General features: G+C 39.8%; 2 protein-coding genes across 2 annotated transcripts; one reads left to right on the top strand and one right to left on the bottom strand.

The window, feature by feature from the left end:
- The first annotated feature begins 2,340 nt into the window (after positions 1 to 2,340).
- LOC122043553 lies at positions 2,341 to 3,832 on the top strand. The gene is made up of 2 exons (XM_042604175.1): positions 2,341 to 2,433; positions 3,453 to 3,832. Exons 1-2 carry the CDS (start codon positions 2,424 to 2,426, stop codon positions 3,830 to 3,832), a joined length of 390 nt encoding a protein of 129 aa, XP_042460109.1. The 5' UTR covers positions 2,341 to 2,423.
- A 16,112-nt stretch (positions 3,833 to 19,944) lies between these two features.
- LOC122040747 (probable aquaporin PIP2-6) lies at positions 19,945 to 21,311 on the bottom strand. Its single transcript, XM_042600174.1, has 4 exons — positions 20,951 to 21,311; positions 20,563 to 20,858; positions 20,339 to 20,479; positions 19,945 to 20,242 (listed from the first exon to the last, which is right to left on the bottom strand). The coding sequence occupies exons 1-4, from the start codon at positions 21,240 to 21,242 to the stop codon at positions 20,123 to 20,125; spliced, it is 849 nt and encodes a 282-aa protein (XP_042456108.1). The 5' UTR covers positions 21,243 to 21,311; the 3' UTR covers positions 19,945 to 20,122.
- Positions 21,312 to 21,619: the final 308 nt, after the last annotated feature.

The raw sequence follows: 21,619 nt of genomic DNA, 5'->3' as shown, positions 1-21,619 counted from the left end.
AGCTTAGTGTAATCGAAGAGAGTGAATATGAGAGAGTCCCTCATGCGCTTATCTTCTCTAGAGTGTATATAGCTATTAGAAGAGCATTTATATACATTCCTGGATTCTCCTTCATCATCCTCATATGGGCTAGTGAGGGGCCAAGATCCAATAGATGTTTGTTGGCTCTCCATTCACTAAGCACCACGTACTTGAAGGAGGATATCTAGGAGACCAGATCTGACAACCGCATAACTTTATCTTTGTTCATTAGGTGTCACGTATTCCGGAATATTCATTATCGATGTCCGCATCTTATGGGAAACACGGTCTCATTAATTAGGGCTTAGTATGGGTTCAATTCGAGGACGGATGAGGAAATAACGTCGATATGGAGTAACCAGGAAGATAAATGAAGTCAACGACTAAAGCCGAAATAAAGAGAATGTTGGTGACTAAGGTCAAGGCATGAATGATGTTAAGATCTAAGACTGTGGTATGGAGAATGTCAAAGACTAAGGCCAAGACATGGGTGATGTCAGGATCTAAAACAGACAGAAAGGATGTCGACAACTGAATCTGAGATATGAGTGCTACTAGGATCTTAGACTGAAACATAGAGGATGTCAACGTCTGAGACCAAGATATGAGTGATGCACCAAAAAAAAGTTTTTAGAAGTAGTTTTAAAAGACCTATAGCGGCGGTTTTCAACCGCTGCTACACCTATTGCATCGATTAAACAACCATTGCAGATATTGGTGTTGCTAAGAGCAACCGAAGCAGTAAAATTAACTGGTGGTTTAAGCCTCACAACCGCTTCTGATGGACACCTATAAAAGCGGTTAATAACTAATTACCAATTTAAAAATGATCCTATATCATATTATACCTGTAGATAGGGGTGAGCAGTCAACCCGCCAAACCGACCAACCCGCTTATACCGACCCGAACCGAACCGAACCGAAAAAATAAAATCCGCCGGATATAGGGCCGGATGTAGGGTCATGATATTACATTATCCGATCTAGTAGGGCCGGATAGTTTTTTATCCCAATAATCGAACCAACTCGATCCGCGATCACCCCTACTTGTAGCAACTATTGTCGATAAGTTATTACACGTTATAGTAGCTACTGCGGATAAGCTGCTATATGTTGTAGTAGCTACTGCCGATAAGTTGTTACACGTTGTAGCAGCTATTGACGATTAGCTACTACAACGTGTAATGAGTAATGTCTATTATCATTTTAAAATATTTTATTTTTTATTATTTTATATTTATATTTTATATATCATTGGATATAGGGTCGGATATCCAAATAACTGACAACCCGTCGGATATTTAATACATAATAACCGCCGGATATAGGGCCGGATGTAGGGTCATGATATTACATTATCCGATCTAGTATGGCCGGATAGTTTTTTATCCCAATAATTGAACCAACCCGATCCGCGATCACCCCTACCTGTAGATCTCTAAACCGAATGTTTAAATTAAATTAATTGACAATATTCATATTTCACTTCACCAACATAATTTATATTCATAACATAGAATATTTATCAGATTACCAAATTAACACATCATATTCATATTTCATTTCAAAATATTCATAACACATGATATTTAACTCCACACTATACTACTAACACAATACTTTCTTCAATCTCTAAAATATATATAATCTTTAATAACAAGTTTTCTCCACTAAAAAAAACATCAAAAGATATTTGCTAATCTTTAATAACAAGTTTTCTCCACTAAAAAAAACATCAAAAGATATTTGCTCCAAGCAACAAAATGCATTTGCTCCAAGTGACAAATAGATCTTTCAAATCTGTTGCCTTAAGTGAGTATAAAGGACTTTCAAGTCCTTGAGAGGCAAGATATTCTTCTATTTCTTTACATAAATTGTAATCTTTGTACACACTGACAGATGGATCACAAATCTACATGATCAAGCTCATGTAACATAGATAAGTATTAGCATCAGGATTCACCACAAGTAACATGAATAAATAAACAAATTCTAGAAGTGTGCTTATCATGACAAACATATAAAGAACTCACTATATCCCACCTTAGTAATGTAAACATCATATCATGCAACAATTTATAGAGTGCAGTGTTAAATTAGACATTAATATGACCCAAATATATATTGAGGTGATAATTAAAGATAATGGGTTATTAAAGTTACTCACTTATTTGGGCTTTAAGTCCAACTCATTCCCTTGATGGTATGGGATATTTTTGGCAATTTACTTACTAGGGTTTTGTGAGTAATTAGGTCTCTAACCTAGTCTCTATATAAACGCATGTGCCTCATCAAATAGAGCGAACAAAGTTTTCTAGACTATATAGAGGAGATAGGTTAGAAGATCGTGGTTACAGGAGCAACCAAAGCGCCTTCAAGTTCAAATTCCAAATTTAATCAATATGGTTGGAGGTACATAAATTCCGCTGCTCTTTATTCCTTAAAGATTGACTCTCAACTATTATATTGTTGTTTTCATGTGGTATCAGAGCCAACCTTCGTGCTATATTGATTATTCTATTATATTATAAATTTGGAGTATGATCGAATTGATTAGTCACTTGAGTTTAATTGATTTGTTGGATTTATTTCATTGTGTCGATTGGCCTTGCGGGATACAAAAATCCTATTTTCTTTGAGAACCTGAGATGTGTTTCGGGGCGAATCAATTAAAGTTAGAAACAATGATTGTGTCATTGTTCTTACTATTGTTTCATGCGGTTTTGATTTTATATGTAGAATCGATTTCATTGTTTCATGCTAAATCTTCTCTGTTTAGTCCCAATTAATATGACTTATTGATTGTTTCATAAAACATATTTAATTGTATCTTTGCCATAAGGAATTTTAATGATTTTGTATCCAACTAAGGAATGGTATGGGTATTTATTGATAAAGTTACTCCATTAAAAAAATATTGGAGTCAATAATAAAGTATGTACCCATTTTAAGGTTAGAGTTGGATATAAATAAGCTTTATAAAATTGTGATTAAGTAATGCAATAGTTACTTTACCCTGCAGGGAAGTAGTTATTTTGTTATTTAATTAGGATAAGGTGATAAATAAAATCTTAAAATAATTGTCCTAGGCCCACGTGTATGGATTTTATATTCTATAAACTTACAATTAAATAATAAGGTAAGTACTTTACCGCACAGGGAGGTAGTTATTTTCTTATTTAATTAGAATAAGGTGGTCAATTGAGTGTCAAATTGCTATTCCTAAGCCCACAGGTGGGGAACTATTATTTTGATGACTTGTCTTACTAGCCTTATTATAAAGGGTTTGTATATTCAATGCTGGTTTGTGACCTATTAAGGTATGAATTTACTAACACATTTGGAGTTAATATCAGGACATTAATGTATGTTTTCTTGGTTAATGCAGTTCATACTACATTTTATAATGATCCTTCTTCTCTTAACATTAGGGTGTATGGACCTTGATTTGGCGCTTCGTGTGAATGGGCCTCAACATCCCACAGAATCAAGTAACACTGGTGAGAAAGCATCATATGAGAGGTGGGAGCGATCTAATCGCTTGAGTTTGATGCTTAGTAAGTCTCATGTAAATAAAAGTATTAGAGGCTCCATTCCTGATTGCGAGAAAGTCGCAGATTTCATGAAAACTATTGAGGAACAGTTTGTGAAATCTGATAAGGCTTTGGCAAGCACCCGAATTAAAAGACTCTCAGGCATGAAGTATGGTTATGTAAAAGGTGTATCAGAGCATATAATGGAAATGCAGGGCATTGCTGCTCAATTGAAGTCACTTGAGATTGAAATTTCCGAGTCATTCTTAGTGCATTAATTTCATTATTCTCTCCCTATAGAATACACTCCTTTTAAGATATCATAATACAGAAGGAAAAATGGTCAATAATTGAATTATTGACCATGTGGGTTTAGAAGGAGGAGAGAATGAAACATGAAAAACTAGAGACTGTGCATCTAGTAAATCATGACAAGGGAAATGCCAAAAGGTTTAAAAGTGACTTAGAGAAGAAAATAATTGTTGATGTGCCAATAAAGAAAAATGGCAAAAAGGGAGCATGTTTTTTCTCTAAGAAAAAGGGATACATAAAGAAAGACTGCTCTAAGTTTGAGGCATGACTCGAAAAGAACGGTATTCTCATATATCTTGTGTGTCATGAATCCTTTTTCATTAATGCTCCAAGTAATACTTGATGGATAGATTCTGATTTAACTATTCACATAACTAATACTATGTGGGGCTTTCTAAATCAAAGGAAGTCAATTGCAGGTGAAACTGTGGGGACCTACCTACTAATTTTAAAATCTGGATTTGTTTTAGACTCGGAAAATGTTTTTTATGTTCTAACCTTTTCAAGAAATTTGATTTCTGTATCTAGACTTCATCAGATTGGTTATGATTTTCATAAAGATTTTGATTTAACTATTCACATAACTAATACTATGTGGGGCTTTCTAAATCAAAGGAAGTCAATTGCAGGTGAAACTGTGGGGACCTACCTACTAATTTTAAAATCTGGATTTGTTTTAGACTTGGAAAATGTTCTTTATGTTCTAACCTTTTCAAGAAATTTGATTTCTGTATCCAGACTTCATCAGATTGGTTATGATTTTTATTTTATGAAAAGAACTATATTTAATCTTTTTTGGGATAATAAAATAGTCGGTACTAGTTTCAATTCCGATAGATTATATAAAATTGATTTGGAGCTTACTTATGTATACAATTATTTGACTTTGCATGATATTGTTGGTATGAAGTGAAATATCATCAATGAAGAATCTTCTAAATTGTGGCATAGAAGATTGAGACATATCTCCATTGAGAGAATGAAAAGACTTGTTTATGATGATTTGTTGAACAATCTTGACTTTACAGATTTTGGTACTTGTGTGGATTGCATTAAGGGTAAGCAAACAAAAAAGAACAGTAAAGGTGCCACTACGAGTACGTAGATTCTTGAGATCATACACACTATATTTGTGGAACATTCTCTACCTCTTGTTTAAATGCTCAAAGATATTTTATCTTATTTATAGATGATCATTCCAGATTCATGTATCTCTATCTTCTACACAATAAATTAGAAGCATTAAACGCTTTTAAAAATTTTAAGGCAGAAGTAGAGAAACAAAAGGGTAAAAAGATTAAGATCGTAAGATCTGATTGCGGTGGAGAATATTATAGTAGGTACATAGATAAGGGACAACAAAAGGGTCGATTTGCTTTATTTCTTCAAAAGGAAGGCATTATTACATAATATACAATGCCTGACACACCTCAAAAAAATCGTGTGGCTGAAAGAAGAAATAGGACTGTTATGGATATATGATGAGAAGCATGATAAGTAATTCTAATCTCCCTATTAGTTTATGGAGTGAGGCCTTAAAAACTACTGTGTATGTCTTAAATAGAGTTCCTTCTAAGGTTATTCCTAAAACTCCTTTTGAATCATGGAATGGATGGAAACCTAGTTAAGACATTTACACATATGGGGTTATCCTGTTGAGACACGAATCTATAATCCAAATCTAAACAAAGTGGATCTGAGGATAATTAGCAGTTATTTTATTGGTTATCTAATAAATAGTAGATTCTATTGTAGGGCAACTGAACTTAGATCAATTGATTGCTTTTCAAGATGCTCAACTGAATAGTGTTGAAGAGCAACCAATTCAAGAACATTCCCATGAAGAAAATGTTCCTGTTGAACCCATTGTTCAACAAGAAGCGGATGTAAGAAGATCCACAAGGATAAGAAAATCAGCTATCTCTCGGATTATTTGGTCTATTTGCAAGAGTCAAGTTTAAGTCTTCGAGATGACCCTAGTTGCTTTTCACAAGCCATGGATAGTGTAAATTCGAGCCTTTGGTATACAACCATATAGGATGAGATTAAATCTATGTACAATATTCAAGTTTGGGGACTCATTGAATTACAAGAAGGGTCTACAGCTGTTGGCTATAAATGGGTTTTTAAAACCAAAAGAGACTCATCTAGTAATGTTGAATGATATAAGGCCAAACTTATTGCAAAAGATTTCACTCAAAAAGAAGGCATTGATTATCACAAAACTTTCTCTCCAATTTTAAAGAAGGATTCAATAAGAATAATCATGGCTTTGTGACTCATTTTGATCTAGAATTACATCAAATGGATATGAAAATGATATTTTTGAATGAGAATCTTGAGGAAGAAGTGTACATGACTCAACTTGAAGGTTTTCTTGCTAGTGATAAAAGTCATTTGGTTTGCAAGTTAAGGAAATCTATATATGGATTAAAACAAGTCTCACATTAGTGGTATATAAAATTTCATGATATTATAATCTCTTATGGTTTTGTGAAAAACATTGTTGATGAATGTATCCTTAAGGTGAGTGGGAGCAGATATATGTTTTTAATTTTATATATATATGGCATTTTGCTTGTAAGCAATAACTTGGAATTGCTACATATGACTAAGGAATTTCTCTCTAAAAATTTTGAAATGAAAGATTTAGGTGTAGTCTCTTATGTCATTCACATAGAGATTCACAAAGATAGATCTCCAAAGACATTAGGATTATCTCAAAAGGTTTACATTGAAAAAATAATAGAGAGATTTAGGATGAACAATTGTTCATCATTCATAGAACCCATTGTTAAAGGGGATGTTTGTTGGTGCAACCCTAGGTCAAGGTTGACCTGGTTGACCCGACTCGAGGTGACTTGACTCGAGTTGTATTTTGATGTTTGACTTGGGAAGATTGTTGGTGCAACCCTAGGTCAAGGTTGACCTGGTTGACCCGACTCGAGGTGACTTGACTCGAGTTGTATTTTGATGTTTGACTTGGGAAGATTGTCGGTGCAACCTTAGGTCAAGGTTAACCTAGTTGAGTTGCATGTTTGACACTCGTGAGAGAGTTCTATTCTTGATGTGAGACAAGAATAGATGGTTGGGAGATTATTGGTGCAACCCTAGGTCAAGGTTGACCTGGTTGACCTGAAAAGTCCAAGTATGGAGACTTGGCACTGGAAAAGTCCAAGCAGGGAGCTTGGCACGCGAAAAGTCCAAGTATGGAGACTTGGCACTGGAGAAGTCCAAGCAGGGAGCTTACACGGAAAAGTCCAAGCAGGAGCTTGGCACGAGGAAAGTCCTAACTGGGATGTTAGGTGGAAAGTCCCGTGAGTGAAGCCAGGCAGGGGAAAGTCCTAACTGGATGTTAGGCATTGGAAAGTCTGCAAGTGGCCAAGAGGAAAGTCCTAACTGGGATGTTAGGCAGGTAGAAAGTCCTGAGTGAAGCAGGCAGTGGGAAAGTCCTAACTGGATGTTAGGCAGTTGGAAAGTCCCGTGAGTGAAGCCAGTGAGAAAGTCCTAACTGGATGTTAGGCGTATGGAAATCATGGTGAGGCAGGTGAAAGTCCCGTGAGTGAAGCCGGCAAGGAAAAATCCAGATGGATCAAGGATGATCGGACATCCGTGTTGAGAAGGTCAAGAAGGTCAAGGGAGTGACCGGATACTTGACACGAAGAGAAAAGTCCAAGTGGGTCAAGCGATTGACCGGACACTGGTGGAGAGTCTTAGCAGTCAAGGGAGTGACCGGATGCTAGCATGATGTACCAACAGTCAAGGTTGACCGGATGTTGGTTTGGGAGACTTGGGACTTGGTTTGGGCAAAATCAAGCTCGGATCGGTCTGCATCGATCAGGATACGTTAGATATCCGATCGGTCCGTGACCGATCGATAACAAATGTAAGGCAAAGCGCAGCTTCGAGCTTATCGACGGCCGGGGACCGATTAGCATGAAGCTCGATCGGTCTCCACGACCGATCAGGAGACGAGTGGGATCGTGGACCGATCAGTGGTCGATCGGTCCGAAGACCGATCAGAAGAAGGCAACAGAGTTGGGCAAGGACAACTGATCGGTCTAGGGACCGATCAGCCAGGCCTGATCGGTCTAGGGACCGATCGAAGGTCTCGGACCGATCAGGTGGAACCCGATCGGTCCGCATTCGACCGCTGAGTCACAACGGGTCGCCCGCCTTCTCCGCCGGCTTCGCTTTGCTGCGTGTTCGCAGTTATAAAAGGAGATCAAGGCTTTGGTGCTACTTCTTCTTCTTCTTCCTTGCTGTCGTGCTTGAGCTTTGTTGAGCTCCTCCAAAGCTTCGCGTGAGCTTCCTATTGTAGGCGTCGCTTGAAGTTGCTGCTTCATCCAACCGACAAGAAGGCAAGCTAGGGTTATTACATTCTTGTATTGTACTTAGTTTCTTGCTGTATTCTGGTACTCCTGTTTATCTTGCTGTTGCAAGACATTGTGGCGAGGTTTCTCCACCCAGAAGGAGTTTGATTTAGCCGGTTTTCCCGGGGACTCATCCACCGACGGATTGATAGGCTTCGTCCACCTTACGGACACGCCGAGGAGTAGGAGTATCATCTCCGAACCTCGTTACATCCTTGCGTTGAGGTTTGATTTCTTCTCCTGTTTTCTTTCTGCATTTAGTTTTCGCTGCGCTAACCCTAGTTTGTAGAAAGAAACGCGAGCAATTGGGGTCGGCTATTCACACCCCCCTCTCTAGCCGTACAAAGGATCCTAACAATGTTTTCTGTCAAAACAGTGTCCAAAGAATGACTTGGAATGAGAAGAGATGAAACACATACAATATGCATCTGTAGTTGGCAGCTTAATATATGCACAAGTATGCACAAGACCCGATACTTCGTTTATAATAAGGATGTTAGGCAGATACCAGAGTAATTCAAGATTAGATCACTGGAAAGCTACTAAAAAGGTCATGCAGTATTTGCAAGGAAGTAAGAACTTCAGGCTCACATACAGACACTCTGACAATTTAGAAGTGGTTGGATATTTAGATTCAGATTTTAATAGGTGTGTAGACACTAAAAAGTCTACATCTGGACACATTTTTCTCAATGCTGAAGGCGTCACTTCTTGGAGAAGCATTAAGCAGGTCATTTCAACTTTTTCTACTATGGAGGCAGAGTTTATAGCTTGCCATGAAGCTACTTTACAAGCATTATGGCTAAGGAATTTCATCACAAGTTTGAGGATAGAAGATAGTGTTGGAGCAATCACAATGGTCCGCGGGACCATGTGTTTTGGTGTTTGGGTAAAGGGTTTAAGTTAGGTTCACCTTTGTATTTGATATGTGTATTTGAGTTGTGCAAGTTTACAGGATACACATGTGACTCAGGTTGATGGCTTCGGGTCCGATAAAAGATGGAGCATCCGAGGGACCGTGGACAAGGCAGCGAGGACAAGGGCCGAGGGAAGCGACTTCGAGGCATACGCGAAGGATGACATTGGGGACGAGCCACGGGCTTGAATGCATCCAAGGGACGAGAGCCAAAGGAAGTAGGCTTAAAGGCAAGAGGTCAAAGCTGCAAATGAAGTGTCAAATGAGTCGTAAGGGTGAGGATACGAGTGCATGAGAGATTGTACTCGGAGTAAAATCCTAGTTTTAGGGTTGTACTGTAGCGTTATTGTAGCAGTACTGTAGTGTTATTGTAGCAGTACTGTAGCAGTCGACTGCATGTTTTAGCAGTCGACTGGGGCAGTCGACTGGCAGCGAACAGAATGTCTCTGTTCGCTCGGTTAGTGTGGAATCGAGCCGTTGGGATGTAACGGTCGAATTTCTACAGAGGACAGTCGACTGCATGTTTTAGCAATCGACTGGTAGGCGGGGTTTTCAACCCGCGACCTATATAACCAAGGCTTGGAAGCTTGGTTATCCCTGACGAAATTAGACTTGGTTAAGGTCTAATTAGTAGTCTACAAGTGCTCAAGAGTTTCCCTTGTGTCCAAGAGGTCTTGGTGAGTTTGTGGTGAGGTTTCTCCTCCCACAAAGAGGTTTGAGCTAGCCGGAGGTCTTCCGGGGAGTAATCCACCGACGGATAGGGATCATCCACCTTACGGACAGCCGTGAAGTAGGAGCTTTATCTCCGAACCACGTAAATTGGCGTGTGTTGGTTTGCTTGCTCTTTCTTGTTCTTTGTATTTGTATTTAGCTTTCGTATTTGTGTTTGTGTTATTTGTATTCCGCTGCGCAACTAACAAATACGTAGAAAGCGATCGATTTGGGGGCGTCGTCTATCCAACCCCCCTTCAAGTCGGCCACCGATCCCCCAACAAGTGGTATCAGAGCCAGGCCGCTCTCCATTGGACTAACCGCCAAGGAAGCAAAGATGACCGGCTTAATTGAACCGCCAAAGCTTGAAGGTAGAGGCTTATGGGACATCACGTATTGGATGATGAAGATGGAGGTCTTCTTCAACACGGATTGGGACACCATGATGGTGGTCAAAGAGCCGTTTGAAGTCCCTAAAGACAAGAAAGGGAAGAAGCTTCGATCACGACATTGGACGGAGGAGCAAACCACACTATCAAAGGTAAATGATAAGGTAATATCCATTTTGATTGATATTGTGCCTAATGACGTGATGAGCTGTGTAGGAAAATACGAGAATGCTCACGATTTGTGGAGCAAGATAAAGAAGGTTCAATGGGAAGAACCTTTGCCTACATAAGAAGAAGAAAAATCTGAAGAAACGGATGAAGAAGCTTGAGTAAAGGAGGAGCAACCGGAAGGTGACGAGCACTCAACATCCGAGGAGAAGAAGGATGAAGAAAGGCCATCCACAAGTGTGGATGAGGAAGATGCGTCATCATCAACATCCTCAAGAATTGAAGAAGAATCCAAGACAAGTGAAGAGGATGAAGAAGAGGTCTTGGAAGTGGTCAACCTAGCATGCACCTCCACCGAAGTGAAGTCAAAGGACCATATCACTTGCTTCGGGTGCAATGAGAAGGGACACTACAAGAGTAGATGTCCTATGGGTAAGAAGAAGGTAGCTCCTAAACTCAATTCAATTCATTTTGAATCTAATTTGAGTTGTAGGAAGAAGAAGGAGAAAAAGCACATAGTGTGCTTCACGTGTGGTGAGCGGGGTCATTACCACACCAAATGCCCAAAGAAGAAAGAGATCAAAAAGTTGGCACATTTGAAGAAGGAGGAGAAGAAGTGGAGGAAGAATGGAGGCTCATGTCAAGGGGGAGCTCCAAAGGTAAAGGGTAAGGTAAACCCAAATTTAAATTCGAAATCAAATTTAAATTCCTCCATGCATGCTAGGAATAATTGTTATTATTTACCCATGCAAAATTTTGGATTTAAATATCATGATAGGAATAGGGTTAATGTAGATCAAAACCCTAGGAAATCTATGCATGAAAAATCTAGAAACAATAGACCTAGGGAGACCCAAGGCATTAATCCCAAGAAGGGAAGACACATGCCTAGGAAGGGTAGGTCTAGGAATGTCCAATTTGGACAAATTAACTCTAGGGTTAGAAACCTAGAGAAGGAGAATCAAGCTTTAAGGGGAAAGCTTGATAAGTTGGAACAATTCCTTAAGAGATTTAATGTTGGATCTAAGGAATTAAGGATGATGTTGGGTAGCCAAAGACCCAACAATGATAGATCGGGCTTGGGATACCGATCTAGTCCCTCCAAGGCCAATGAGAGTTCATATGCTAGGGTGACAAATGATCATGGCAAGGGAGAGGTCTCCAAGGCTAAGGGAATGTCTTATGCTAGGGTTGCATATGACTATAGCAAGGAGAAGTCAATAAATGGCAAGGGAAAGTCATTTAATGGTAAGAAGAAATTAACCAAGGGCAAGGTGTCCAAGGTTAAGAAAGTTACGTTTGTAGGCCAAGTGTCACCGGGGGTGGACCGATATGGCCTAGCCATTGTGGATGAGTCACCTAGGGAGGTGGCTAAGGCTAAGAGCTCTAGGGGGAGCTCAAAGAGTCAATTTGGGACCCATGGCCAATGGATCTCAAGTGAGTTTTACTTGGGAGTCTAGGTTAGGTCATGGAATGTGCCAAGTGGTTTGGAGACGGACTTGAGTCTCAAACCTAGGGAATTGGCACACATGGGTTGAGTTTCATGCTTGAAAATATGACATTGGGGTCATATAGCATGATAATTGATTTGGATGTATAGATGTCATATAAACCAATGCTAGGGATGCATTGTGGATTAGTATGGGCAAATACATCAAGAGGAAGTCAAAATTAGGACTTTAGGTCAAGGTTCAATTGAACTTTTTAGCTAGTTTTGTGTTTTGTGTCAATCTTGGGATTAGTGATAGATATATTTTTATATATATTTTTCCCAAGTAGATATTGATATAATAGACCTCTCCACAAATTTGGGGGTTTTTAGAGGTCTGTGGAATTTCTGACGCATTTCTAAAGTTGGCCAGAAAAGGCTGATTTTTTCATGAATAGTGTACCAGTCGACTGGTACAGTTACCAGTCGACTGGTACAGTTACCAGTCGACTGGTACAGTTACCAGTCGACTGGTAACACTGTTCACGAGCACAGAATGTCTCTGTAAGCTCGTTTTCATGGGGGCAGTCGACTGGTACTTCTTTCAGTCGACTGATACCAGTCTGGAAGTGTTTTCAGCACTAGATTTTGACCGGGTCAGCTCATATAGATGTATGGGATCCATGAGGGATACATACATGAGTTTAGGGTCATTTGGATGACAAGTTTTCAATAATTGAGATATTGTTGGAGAATTTTTTGGATGTTAGGTAAAGGGGGAGAAGTAAGGTTTAGTTGGGAAAACCTGAAAGTACCTTTGTGTAGGGGGAGCTTTGGGATAGGTTCTTAAAAAGCCCATTGTAAAAATCCTAGCTCATGGGGAGCATAGGAGTAGGGGGAGCCTTGGGATAGGTTCAAATGCATGATGCATTGTTTCGGCAGTTGCCAAGTGTGTAGCCTTGGCAACGTAAGTCCATTCGGCGTTGTAAGTCCAAGTGTGTAGCCTTGGCATCGTAAGTCCATTCGGCAGTGTAAGTCCAAGTGTGTAGCTTTGGCAACGTAAGTCCATTCGGCGATGTAAGTCCAAGTGTATAGCCTTGGCAACGTAAGTCCATTTGTTTTAGCATGTTTATTTGCTATATGTTTTTCCTAACTTAAACGTATTGCCAAACACCAAAAAGGGGGAGATTGTTGGAGCAATCCAATGGTCCGCGGGACCATGTGTTTTGGTGTTTGGGCAAAGGGTTTAAGTTAGGTTCACCCTTGTATTTGATATGTGTATTTGAGTTGTGCAGGTTTGCAGGATACACATGTGACTCGGGTTGATGGCTTCGGGTCCGGTGAAGGATGGAGCATCCGAGGGACCGTGGACAAGGCAGCGAGGACAAGGGCCGAGGGAAGTGACTTCGAGGCATACGCGAAGGATGACATTGGGGACGAGCCACGGGCTTGAATGCATCCAAGGGACGAGAGCCAAAGGAAGTAGGCTTAAATGCAAGAGGTCAAAGCTGCAAATGAAGTGTCAAATGAGTCGTAAGAGTGAGGGTACGAGTGCATGAGAGATTGTACTCGGAGTAAAATCCTAGTTTTAGGGTTACACTGTAGCGTTACTGTAGCAGTACTGTAGCACTCGACTGCATGTTTTAGCAGTCGACTGGTGCAGTCGACTGGGGCAGTCGACTGGCAGTGAACAGAATGTCTCTGTTCGCTCGGTTAGTGTGGAATCAAGCCGTTGGGATGTAACGGTCGAATTTCTACAGAGGACAGTCGACTGCATGTTTTAGCAATCGACTGGTAGACGGGGTTTTCAACCCGCGACCTATATAACCAAGGCTTGGAAGCTTGGTTATCCCTGACGAAATTAGACTTGGTTAAGGTCTAATTAGTAGTCTACAAGTGCTCAAGAGTTTCCCTTGTGTCCAAGAGGTCTTGGTGAGTTTGTGGTGAGGTTTCTCCTCCCACAAGGAGGTTTGAGCTAGCCGGAGGTCTTCCGGGGAGTAATCCACCGACGGATAGGGATCGTCCACCTTACGGACAGCCGTGGAGTAGGAGCTTTATCTCCGAACCACGTAAATCGGCGTGTGTTGGTTTGCTTGCTCTTTCTTGTTCTTTGTATTTGTATTTAGCTTTCGTATTTGTGTTTGTGTTATTTGGATTCCGCTGCGCAACTAACAAATACGTAGAAAGCGATCGATTTGGGGGCGCCGTCTATCCAACCCCCCTTCAAGCCGGCCACCGATCCCCCAACAGATAGTTGTTCACAACCATTAAGAATTTATTGTGATAATTCAACTACAATGTTCTTTTCAAAGTACCATAAAAGTGGGAGTGAAAACAAGCACATTGATATTAAGTACTTGGTTGTGAGAGATCGAGTAAAAGAGCGTTCAATTGCCATTGAGCATATAGGTACTAATCTCATGATTGCTAATCCTATGACTAAAGGTTTGTCGATTAAGTTGTTTGTGGATCATGTAGAAAGGATGAGATTATTGAGCTCTTTGTAGTTTCCATTTGAGATGATAAACTTTTGTGCACATTAAGTTATATTTTATATTTTGCATCTCATTTTGGTTTAGACCTGAATGAATTTAAGTTCAATATATATTGAGGTGATAATTAAAAATAATGAGTTATTAAAATTACTCACTTATTTGGGCTTTAAATCCAGCTCATTCCCTTTATAGTAGGGATACTTTTGACAATTTACTTACTAGAGTTTTGTGAGTAATTGGATTCCTAACCTAGCCTCTATATAAATGTTTGTGCTTCCATCAAACAGAGCAAACAAAGTTTTCCAGATTATATAGAGGAGATGGGTTAGAAGATCGTGGTTACGGGAGCAACGAAAGGTCTTCAAGTTCAAATTCCAAATTTAATCAATATGGTTAGAGGTACATAAATTCCCTTGCTCTTTATTCCTTATTCCTTGAAGATTAATCTCAACTATTATATTGTTATTTTCATGAAGGATATCTATTCCATAAGCCATCAGGCACTATGTGAAGCAACTGTAAAAATATGAGAAGTGATACTTAAAACCCTTGTTAAGTAAATATATATATATGGTGGCAAAGTCTCCACATTGGTGGAAGGTGAATTTTGGAATTAAAACCTAGCATGTAAACCACTTCGAAAAGCCAGATATATCAACAAAACTTGCATGGACTGAATTTTTTAGGGATTAAGTGCTTTAAAATATTAAAACTATCATCTTAACATGCAAAAGGAAACTCCCAAATTAACACACGTTGCTTTGAAATGATTAAGGACATATCCCCTTTTTTGTTCTAAATTTTCAAGGGAACTAATCACTCACCCTTTCGAGGACAACAAAACTCCCTGCAATACCGACTTAAGTGCTCTAGCAACAGTAACTCCAATACATGTAATAAACCCAAACCAATGAAAGCTTGGCTCCCCCTACAATGTTAAACATATAAGTGTTAGCATTGACATCCACTCACATGTTTAAGACAACTGTTGCGCTTAAAAGTCCTATTAGCATACAGAATAAATTTCAAAGCATAACAAAGCACCTTTCAATCATAGAGATAGTCAACTGAAGAGACAAAGGTAGACAACCAAATAATACATGTTCATGCAACCACAAAATAGTAGGTCCAGAACAAACAATTCTAACAATACGTGCAAGTCTACTAGTCAACCATGTGAGAAATAGTCAGATGACAACATTGTAACAACTATTTTATCACAGGAAGCCAAATCAAGGAACTAAAAGAAGAGAATATGAACTAAAAGGCAAAGAAACGATCAACCATGAACAATTAGCTTATCAAGTGCCTATAGGTCATTCAAAATTGAAACTGAATCACTGACAAGGAGGTGACCGATGCATCAAATTCCAAATCTAAATTATGACAGAGGCACATGCTAGATTTGCGCATAATTGATACGAGCAATGATTTGTAAGATCTTAAGCATCTGATCACTTGTCCCCAGGGTGTAGCACAGCTGGGGGCGCATAATTTAGTAGTCGAGAGATCCAGGGTTCGATCCTCGGGGTCTCATTGCCTGGGGTTAGCATCCCGGCCATGTCCTTTTAGCTGTGTACCTGCATTTACCTTCCTCCATATCCGTGGGACTGACTCTAGGAGAGTCGTTAATATGGCGATTCCACATTTAAGCATATGATCACTCCCATTTTTCAAAACAATTGCTAATTCAAAAAAAGACAAGCAACGACTTACAATTTTAAATAGATGAAGATGATGACTAAATAATAACTTATTTTAAACATCAATTCAGAAATATATACTCTAACAAAAATATTTGTATTTAAAAATTTTCAATCTGTCTAGTAATTATCTGATTCTGGTGATGGAGAGGATCTACACCTATTTTCTTTCGCAGTTGATGGAACTTGTTGTTGCATAATATTTACAAACATAGCTATCATCTACAAAAATAATTAAATTTGTTATCATTTACTTAACTATACAAATAATTTTAAACAATTATTTTTTTTAGTAATGTTATTACTTGTGCCACTAATAATTCGGGTTCATGAAAACCTCCAACATTTCCTGACATCATACTTAGTATTACTTGTGTAAAATTTTGGAACTGATCATTTTCTTGCATTTGTTCTATTTTCATTTGTCGTTGTTCTTCTCGCAAATCCGTATCTTTAATTTTTTTTCTCTCATGTTCTTAAATTTGTCCGTCAAATATGAATTAGAGTGATAATCGTGCGAATACATTGATCTACATTTACATTACTCTAAGAACAGTTGGCGAGACAGCGCACCAGCTCCTAAAAAATATACTTTGTTTTCTCCATATTTGTTCAATTGACCCTGCTTTTATTCTCACGTTTGGTTTTGATACATTACTCTTACCAAAAACCACATTCTTGTTTAAGGTTATTCGTAGAATGTCAGATCCAGACAATGGTATCAAATCTGACTCCCGTTGCTCTGATTTGCCATAACTTGGTATCATTCGAATTTCTGAATCTAGTAGTAGAAAACGACAATGCCCTTTGAACGATCGTTTTTTGTCATGTTTTAGGTACACTGCATCTGTCTTATCAACACAAATTAGACATGCATTCTTGGCATATGTATTCCATCCAAACAATCAACTCAAATCAGGAAAATCACTGATTCTCCAAAGTAATGCAGTATGCATTTGAAACATTTCTTTATCACAAGCATAATATCGGGCAATCCCAGTTTTCCACAAATCTTTTAATTCAGTCAATAGGGGACGTAAATATATATCAATATCATTTCCAAGTACTTTTGGACCTGGAATAAGGGTGAATAAAATAATAAAATGAGGCTTCATGCATTCCCAAGGTGGCAATTGTAAGGCACCAAGATAATAGGCCAAGTACTATGTGAAGTGCTTTGATTTTAAAATGGATTAAATCCATCAGCGGCAAATCCCAAACGTACATTTCTAGGATCAGACGCAAATTCACAATAACATTTATCAAATTCCTTCCATGCTTGAGAATCAGTCGGATGCCTTAGATTTCCATCCGAAACATGTTTTTTAAAGTGTCACTATATATTTTTAGACATTTTGGATGACATGAATAACTGTTGCAATCTTAATTTCAACGGAAAATATCAAAAGACTTTTGCTGGAATTTTAACCACAAGATGTTTTTTTTTTCCACCTTTATATGACCTCCTAGATGATTTCTACAAATTTTTCCATCTTGGAAGGTTACACACGTTGCATGACTTATCACTCCATTTTTCCATTCACTTTCAATTAAAATAACTCAACAAGAAACGTCAGTTTAGAAAACACATCCGGTATATAGCAGTTATTTTCCTTCCTCTATTAGTTGATAAAAAAATTTCACATTAGACTCCATCGATGTATGACTCGTTAATGCACCAATATAATTTTCATTACTTATAGATCCTTCATGCATTCCAAATGCATCATGCAACATTTCTTGTACCATGGGTTCCTGGTTGGTTACTTCAAAAACTTGTTGCACCGAATTTTGAAGTTCAATCTTATCATGATCTTGTACAATTAATTTTTCTCAATAAAAATTTCTGATATGATAATCTTGTAAGATACCATTTATCATTAAATGTTCATCTACTGTCTCATGATTATGACTCAATGAGTTTATGCATTTGGAACAAGGACATGGTCTAGTGACTTCTTGGGTCGCATCACCAAATGCATAACGTTACAAGATAGGATTCTCACTCAATACTCAAGACTGCCATGGGAGCAGTCATCCATTCCTTCTACATAATTTGATCATGTTCAATAATTTATAAAAGTTTACACATTGAAGCAAGATTTATCAAAATTAAAGAAACTTCATAGATAAAATTTCACAGAATTCAACAAACGTAAAATACAATTCCTAAATATAAAATTTTAAACATATAAATAGAAGGATTTCAAAAGAAAAAAGAAATCATATATTTTAATGGTCTTATGAGAAATATGTGATATTATTCAACTTAGAGGGGAAAAAAATGAAAATGAAACTTAGCATTATAGACAAGCTGTAAGCAAAATACAACAATAAACTTGAAAAACAATATGAATAACTTAGACAAAAAAAAACAAACAAATTAAGGGATTCAATGGTAAAATTTACAAATCTCCTGTCCTAACACAAATCCTAATTGATGACAATTTTACTTTAAAAAATTATCACTCTGCAAAAACTAAATCAAGAAATTATCTCAAGAAACAAAATCAAATGTGGTTTATGAAGCAGATATAGAAGGATAATGCTAGAGTACAATTAATCTGATGGATTGCTAAAATAGAGAGAGTCGCTGGAACAATTAGGGTTGCTGTAACAGAAACAACTGTTGGAATTACAAAAATAATACGAGATTTGATAATGATTTTTTTTTAATATCGTACGCGACCGTTAGAAGCGGTGTTAAACCACTTCTAAAACAAACTTATAGAATTGGTTTCGAAAACTGCGTCTATATGTGACCAACAATAATGATTTAATAATGCTTCTAAAAAAGATCTACTGACCAAATTTTAGAAGCAATTTAGGTGGACCGATTATATTGGTTCTGTTTTTACAACGGTTTTATCGACCGCTATTAATTTTCTGATCCTGATGTCTAATTTTTCTATAGTGATGTCAGGATCTTAGACTGAGGCATAAAAATGTCAATAACTGAGACCGAGCCAGAGGAGATGTCTAAATCTAAGGTTGAATCGGGGAGGATATCGGCGACTGATTGAGGCATGGATAATGTCGGAATCCAAGATCAAGATATGGATAATGTCGGCAATCGAAGCCAAGTTTTAGTAGTTGTCTTATCTTCAAACACATCCGAATCTCATTTGAACTAGATCCGATTCTGTTTGGGTTACGTTTGATCTATTTTAACTTTGACAGACAACTCAATATAATTTTAACCACATACCAAGGAGCCACGGAATTCTTGCCACAATAATCGTGAAGTATCGTCAATTGCTATCTCAATATAGAAACACAAATCGAACTCCACAAGCACATAGTAAACTCGAAAAGGCTGCAGCTTAGGAAACTGATATCAATTAATTCTCCTTAATTTATCCAAAAGGAAACTGCTATATCTTGGCCGTTTCTAGCGTGGAATATACAGCTATATAGGATTAGGTGAGTCGACACTCCAGATCTGTTTGTCTTTCCTCAATAGTCCAATGTTAGACTTGTTGACAGAATGACTCTACATAATGAAGACAACGAATATGATCAGGCATGTTACTCAGTGGGTCACCTTTCCACCGCCCCAACAGAAAGAAACTGGAAAGGATGGAAGAAGAAGAAAACCACCCACAGAGCACTGCATGCACTTTATCACTCAGTCTGAGATCTAGCACACAGGATGTAGGTCGATCGAGATGATCCAGTGGTGGCTAGTGGAGCGGTAGACCCACATCTGATCCAATTCGATAGATTCTGTGTCAGCAATCGATTGACAGCTACGCCACCTTGCGAGTCTGAGAGCTGGCATGAGTGGGAATGATCATGGAGGAGAAGGGTTGCCTTCGGTGGCAAACAAAAGACAGATTTGTTCTTGATTCGTGAATGTTCTATCCCATAATTACACACACTGAACACTGGAAATTTTGTATCGATCCAACGAGATTAATTAATTAAAGAGTCCATTGAACATCGATCGGAGTAGCAACAAAAAGTACACGAGAAAAGGCAGAGGCACGAGTGATAGAGATAGTTCGAGCAGGTTTCGATCAATCCTAGCCCACTGAATTATAAATCAAAGGAGATGCTCCAGGTAGTTTCTTCAGATGCTGCGGGTGCTCCGGAAGGATCCCAAGGCCTTGATTGCCGTCGCCCTCAACACGAACTGGTGGTACACGGCCGCCGCCAGAGCTCCGATGAAAGGACCGACCCAGAAGATCCACTGCGTCGACAATTAGAGCGACCAATTTTTGATCTCTTAGTCAAAAACAAAAGGCAAAAATTGGAAGAAGCTAACTGATTATGGGAGGAGACTGACGTGATCATGCCATGGCTTGCTCTGGTTGTAGATGACCGCCGCTCCGAAACTCCTCGCGGGGTTGATGCCGGTGCCGGTGATGGGGATCGTCGCCAGATGCACCATGAACACGGCGAACCCAATGGGCAGGGGAGCCAGCACCTGCAGCAGCCCCAAATATTAGTCGACCGAACTCCCGAGCTGCCTGGAAAAGACGAGCAAAGTGTGTGCAATATAACATTTACCGGGACGTGGGAATCGCGGGCGCTGCGCTTGGGGTCGGTGGCGGAGAAGACGGTGTAGACGAGGACGAAGGTGCCGATGATCTCGGCGCCGAGCGCTGTGCCCTTCGAGTAGCCGACGGCCACGGCGTTCGCGCCGCCGCCGAACTGGTTGAACGGATGCTTCATGATGCCCTTCACGATCCCTACGCCGCAGATAGCGCCCAGGCACTGCGCCACCATGTAAAGCACCGCGCGCACCAGCGACACCTTCCGCGCCAGGAACAGCCCGAGCGTCACCGCCGGATTGATGTGCCCACCTTAATCAGAACCCCTCCGCCATCAGCGCTCGATTAGAAACGACGAAGACGAAAATCGACCACGATAATAAAGCAGATCTCGCGCGCACTACCTGAGATGCCGGCGGTGCAGTAGACGAGTATGAAAATCATGCCCCCGAAGGCCCAAGCGATGCCCAGGATGCCGACGCCGCCACACTGTTGTCCCTGGGACTGGACGTTGTACCCGATGTCGGTGGCCACGGTGACGTAGAGGAAGAGCAGGGTAGCGACGAACTCGGCGATGAGCGCCCTGTAGAAGGACCACAGCTTGAGCTCCCCAAAATCAAACAGAGGCGCAGGAGGCGGGTCGTGGTAGTCCTTCGCCGGCCGGTGCTCCCCCTCCATCGCCACCTCTTTCGACATCTCGGAATCTCTAAGCTCTCGCCGGCGGTGGCAAAGGGCCGCTTTAGCTTGCAGTTGGAAAAGGCCGAGAGAAAGGCGGTGGACATTTATAGGCCCTCGGTAACGTACTGTGGGGACCTGTGACAGCTAAGCCACATGTGGGGGTAACGAGATCATAATGCCCACCCACATACTTCTCCACTCATGGCCATGTCGATGCCGTCCAATTACACGCTCACTTTTTAATATGCGCCGCTCCCGCATAGAAATTGGCTTGCCCTTCCCTCTCGGTTCGTCGAGAAAGGTCGTCCAGGTGGCGACCGGCGAGTTGTGCTGACGCGGCCTGGGACCCAGCGACCACGTGCCGTCCGCCGCGCCCCTTGGTGGGACGTCCCCGT

Source organism: Zingiber officinale, chromosome 2A (assembly GCF_018446385.1).
Source record: "Zingiber officinale cultivar Zhangliang chromosome 2A, Zo_v1.1, whole genome shotgun sequence".
Taxonomy (NCBI): Eukaryota; Viridiplantae; Streptophyta; class Magnoliopsida; order Zingiberales; family Zingiberaceae; genus Zingiber; species Zingiber officinale.
The sequence above is the reverse complement of the archived record's forward strand: the minus strand, read 5'-3'. Positions and strand labels throughout refer to the sequence as shown.

What these genes read in the sequence shown, in the direction of transcription:
- LOC122040747 (XM_042600174.1), bottom strand. Translation starts at nt 21,242, where the DNA reads ATGTCGAAAGAGGTGGCGATGGAGGGGGAGCACCGGCCGGCGAAGGAC. An exon ending in CCCGCGATTCCCACGTCCCG is followed by an intron (nt 20,480 to 20,562) that starts GTAAATGTTATA and finishes GGGCTGCTGCAG; the next exon opens with GTGCTGGCTCCCCTGCCCAT. An exon ending in GCAAGCCATGGCATGATCAC is followed by an intron (nt 20,243 to 20,338) that starts GTCAGTCTCCTC and finishes TTGTCGACGCAG; the next exon opens with TGGATCTTCTGGGTCGGTCC.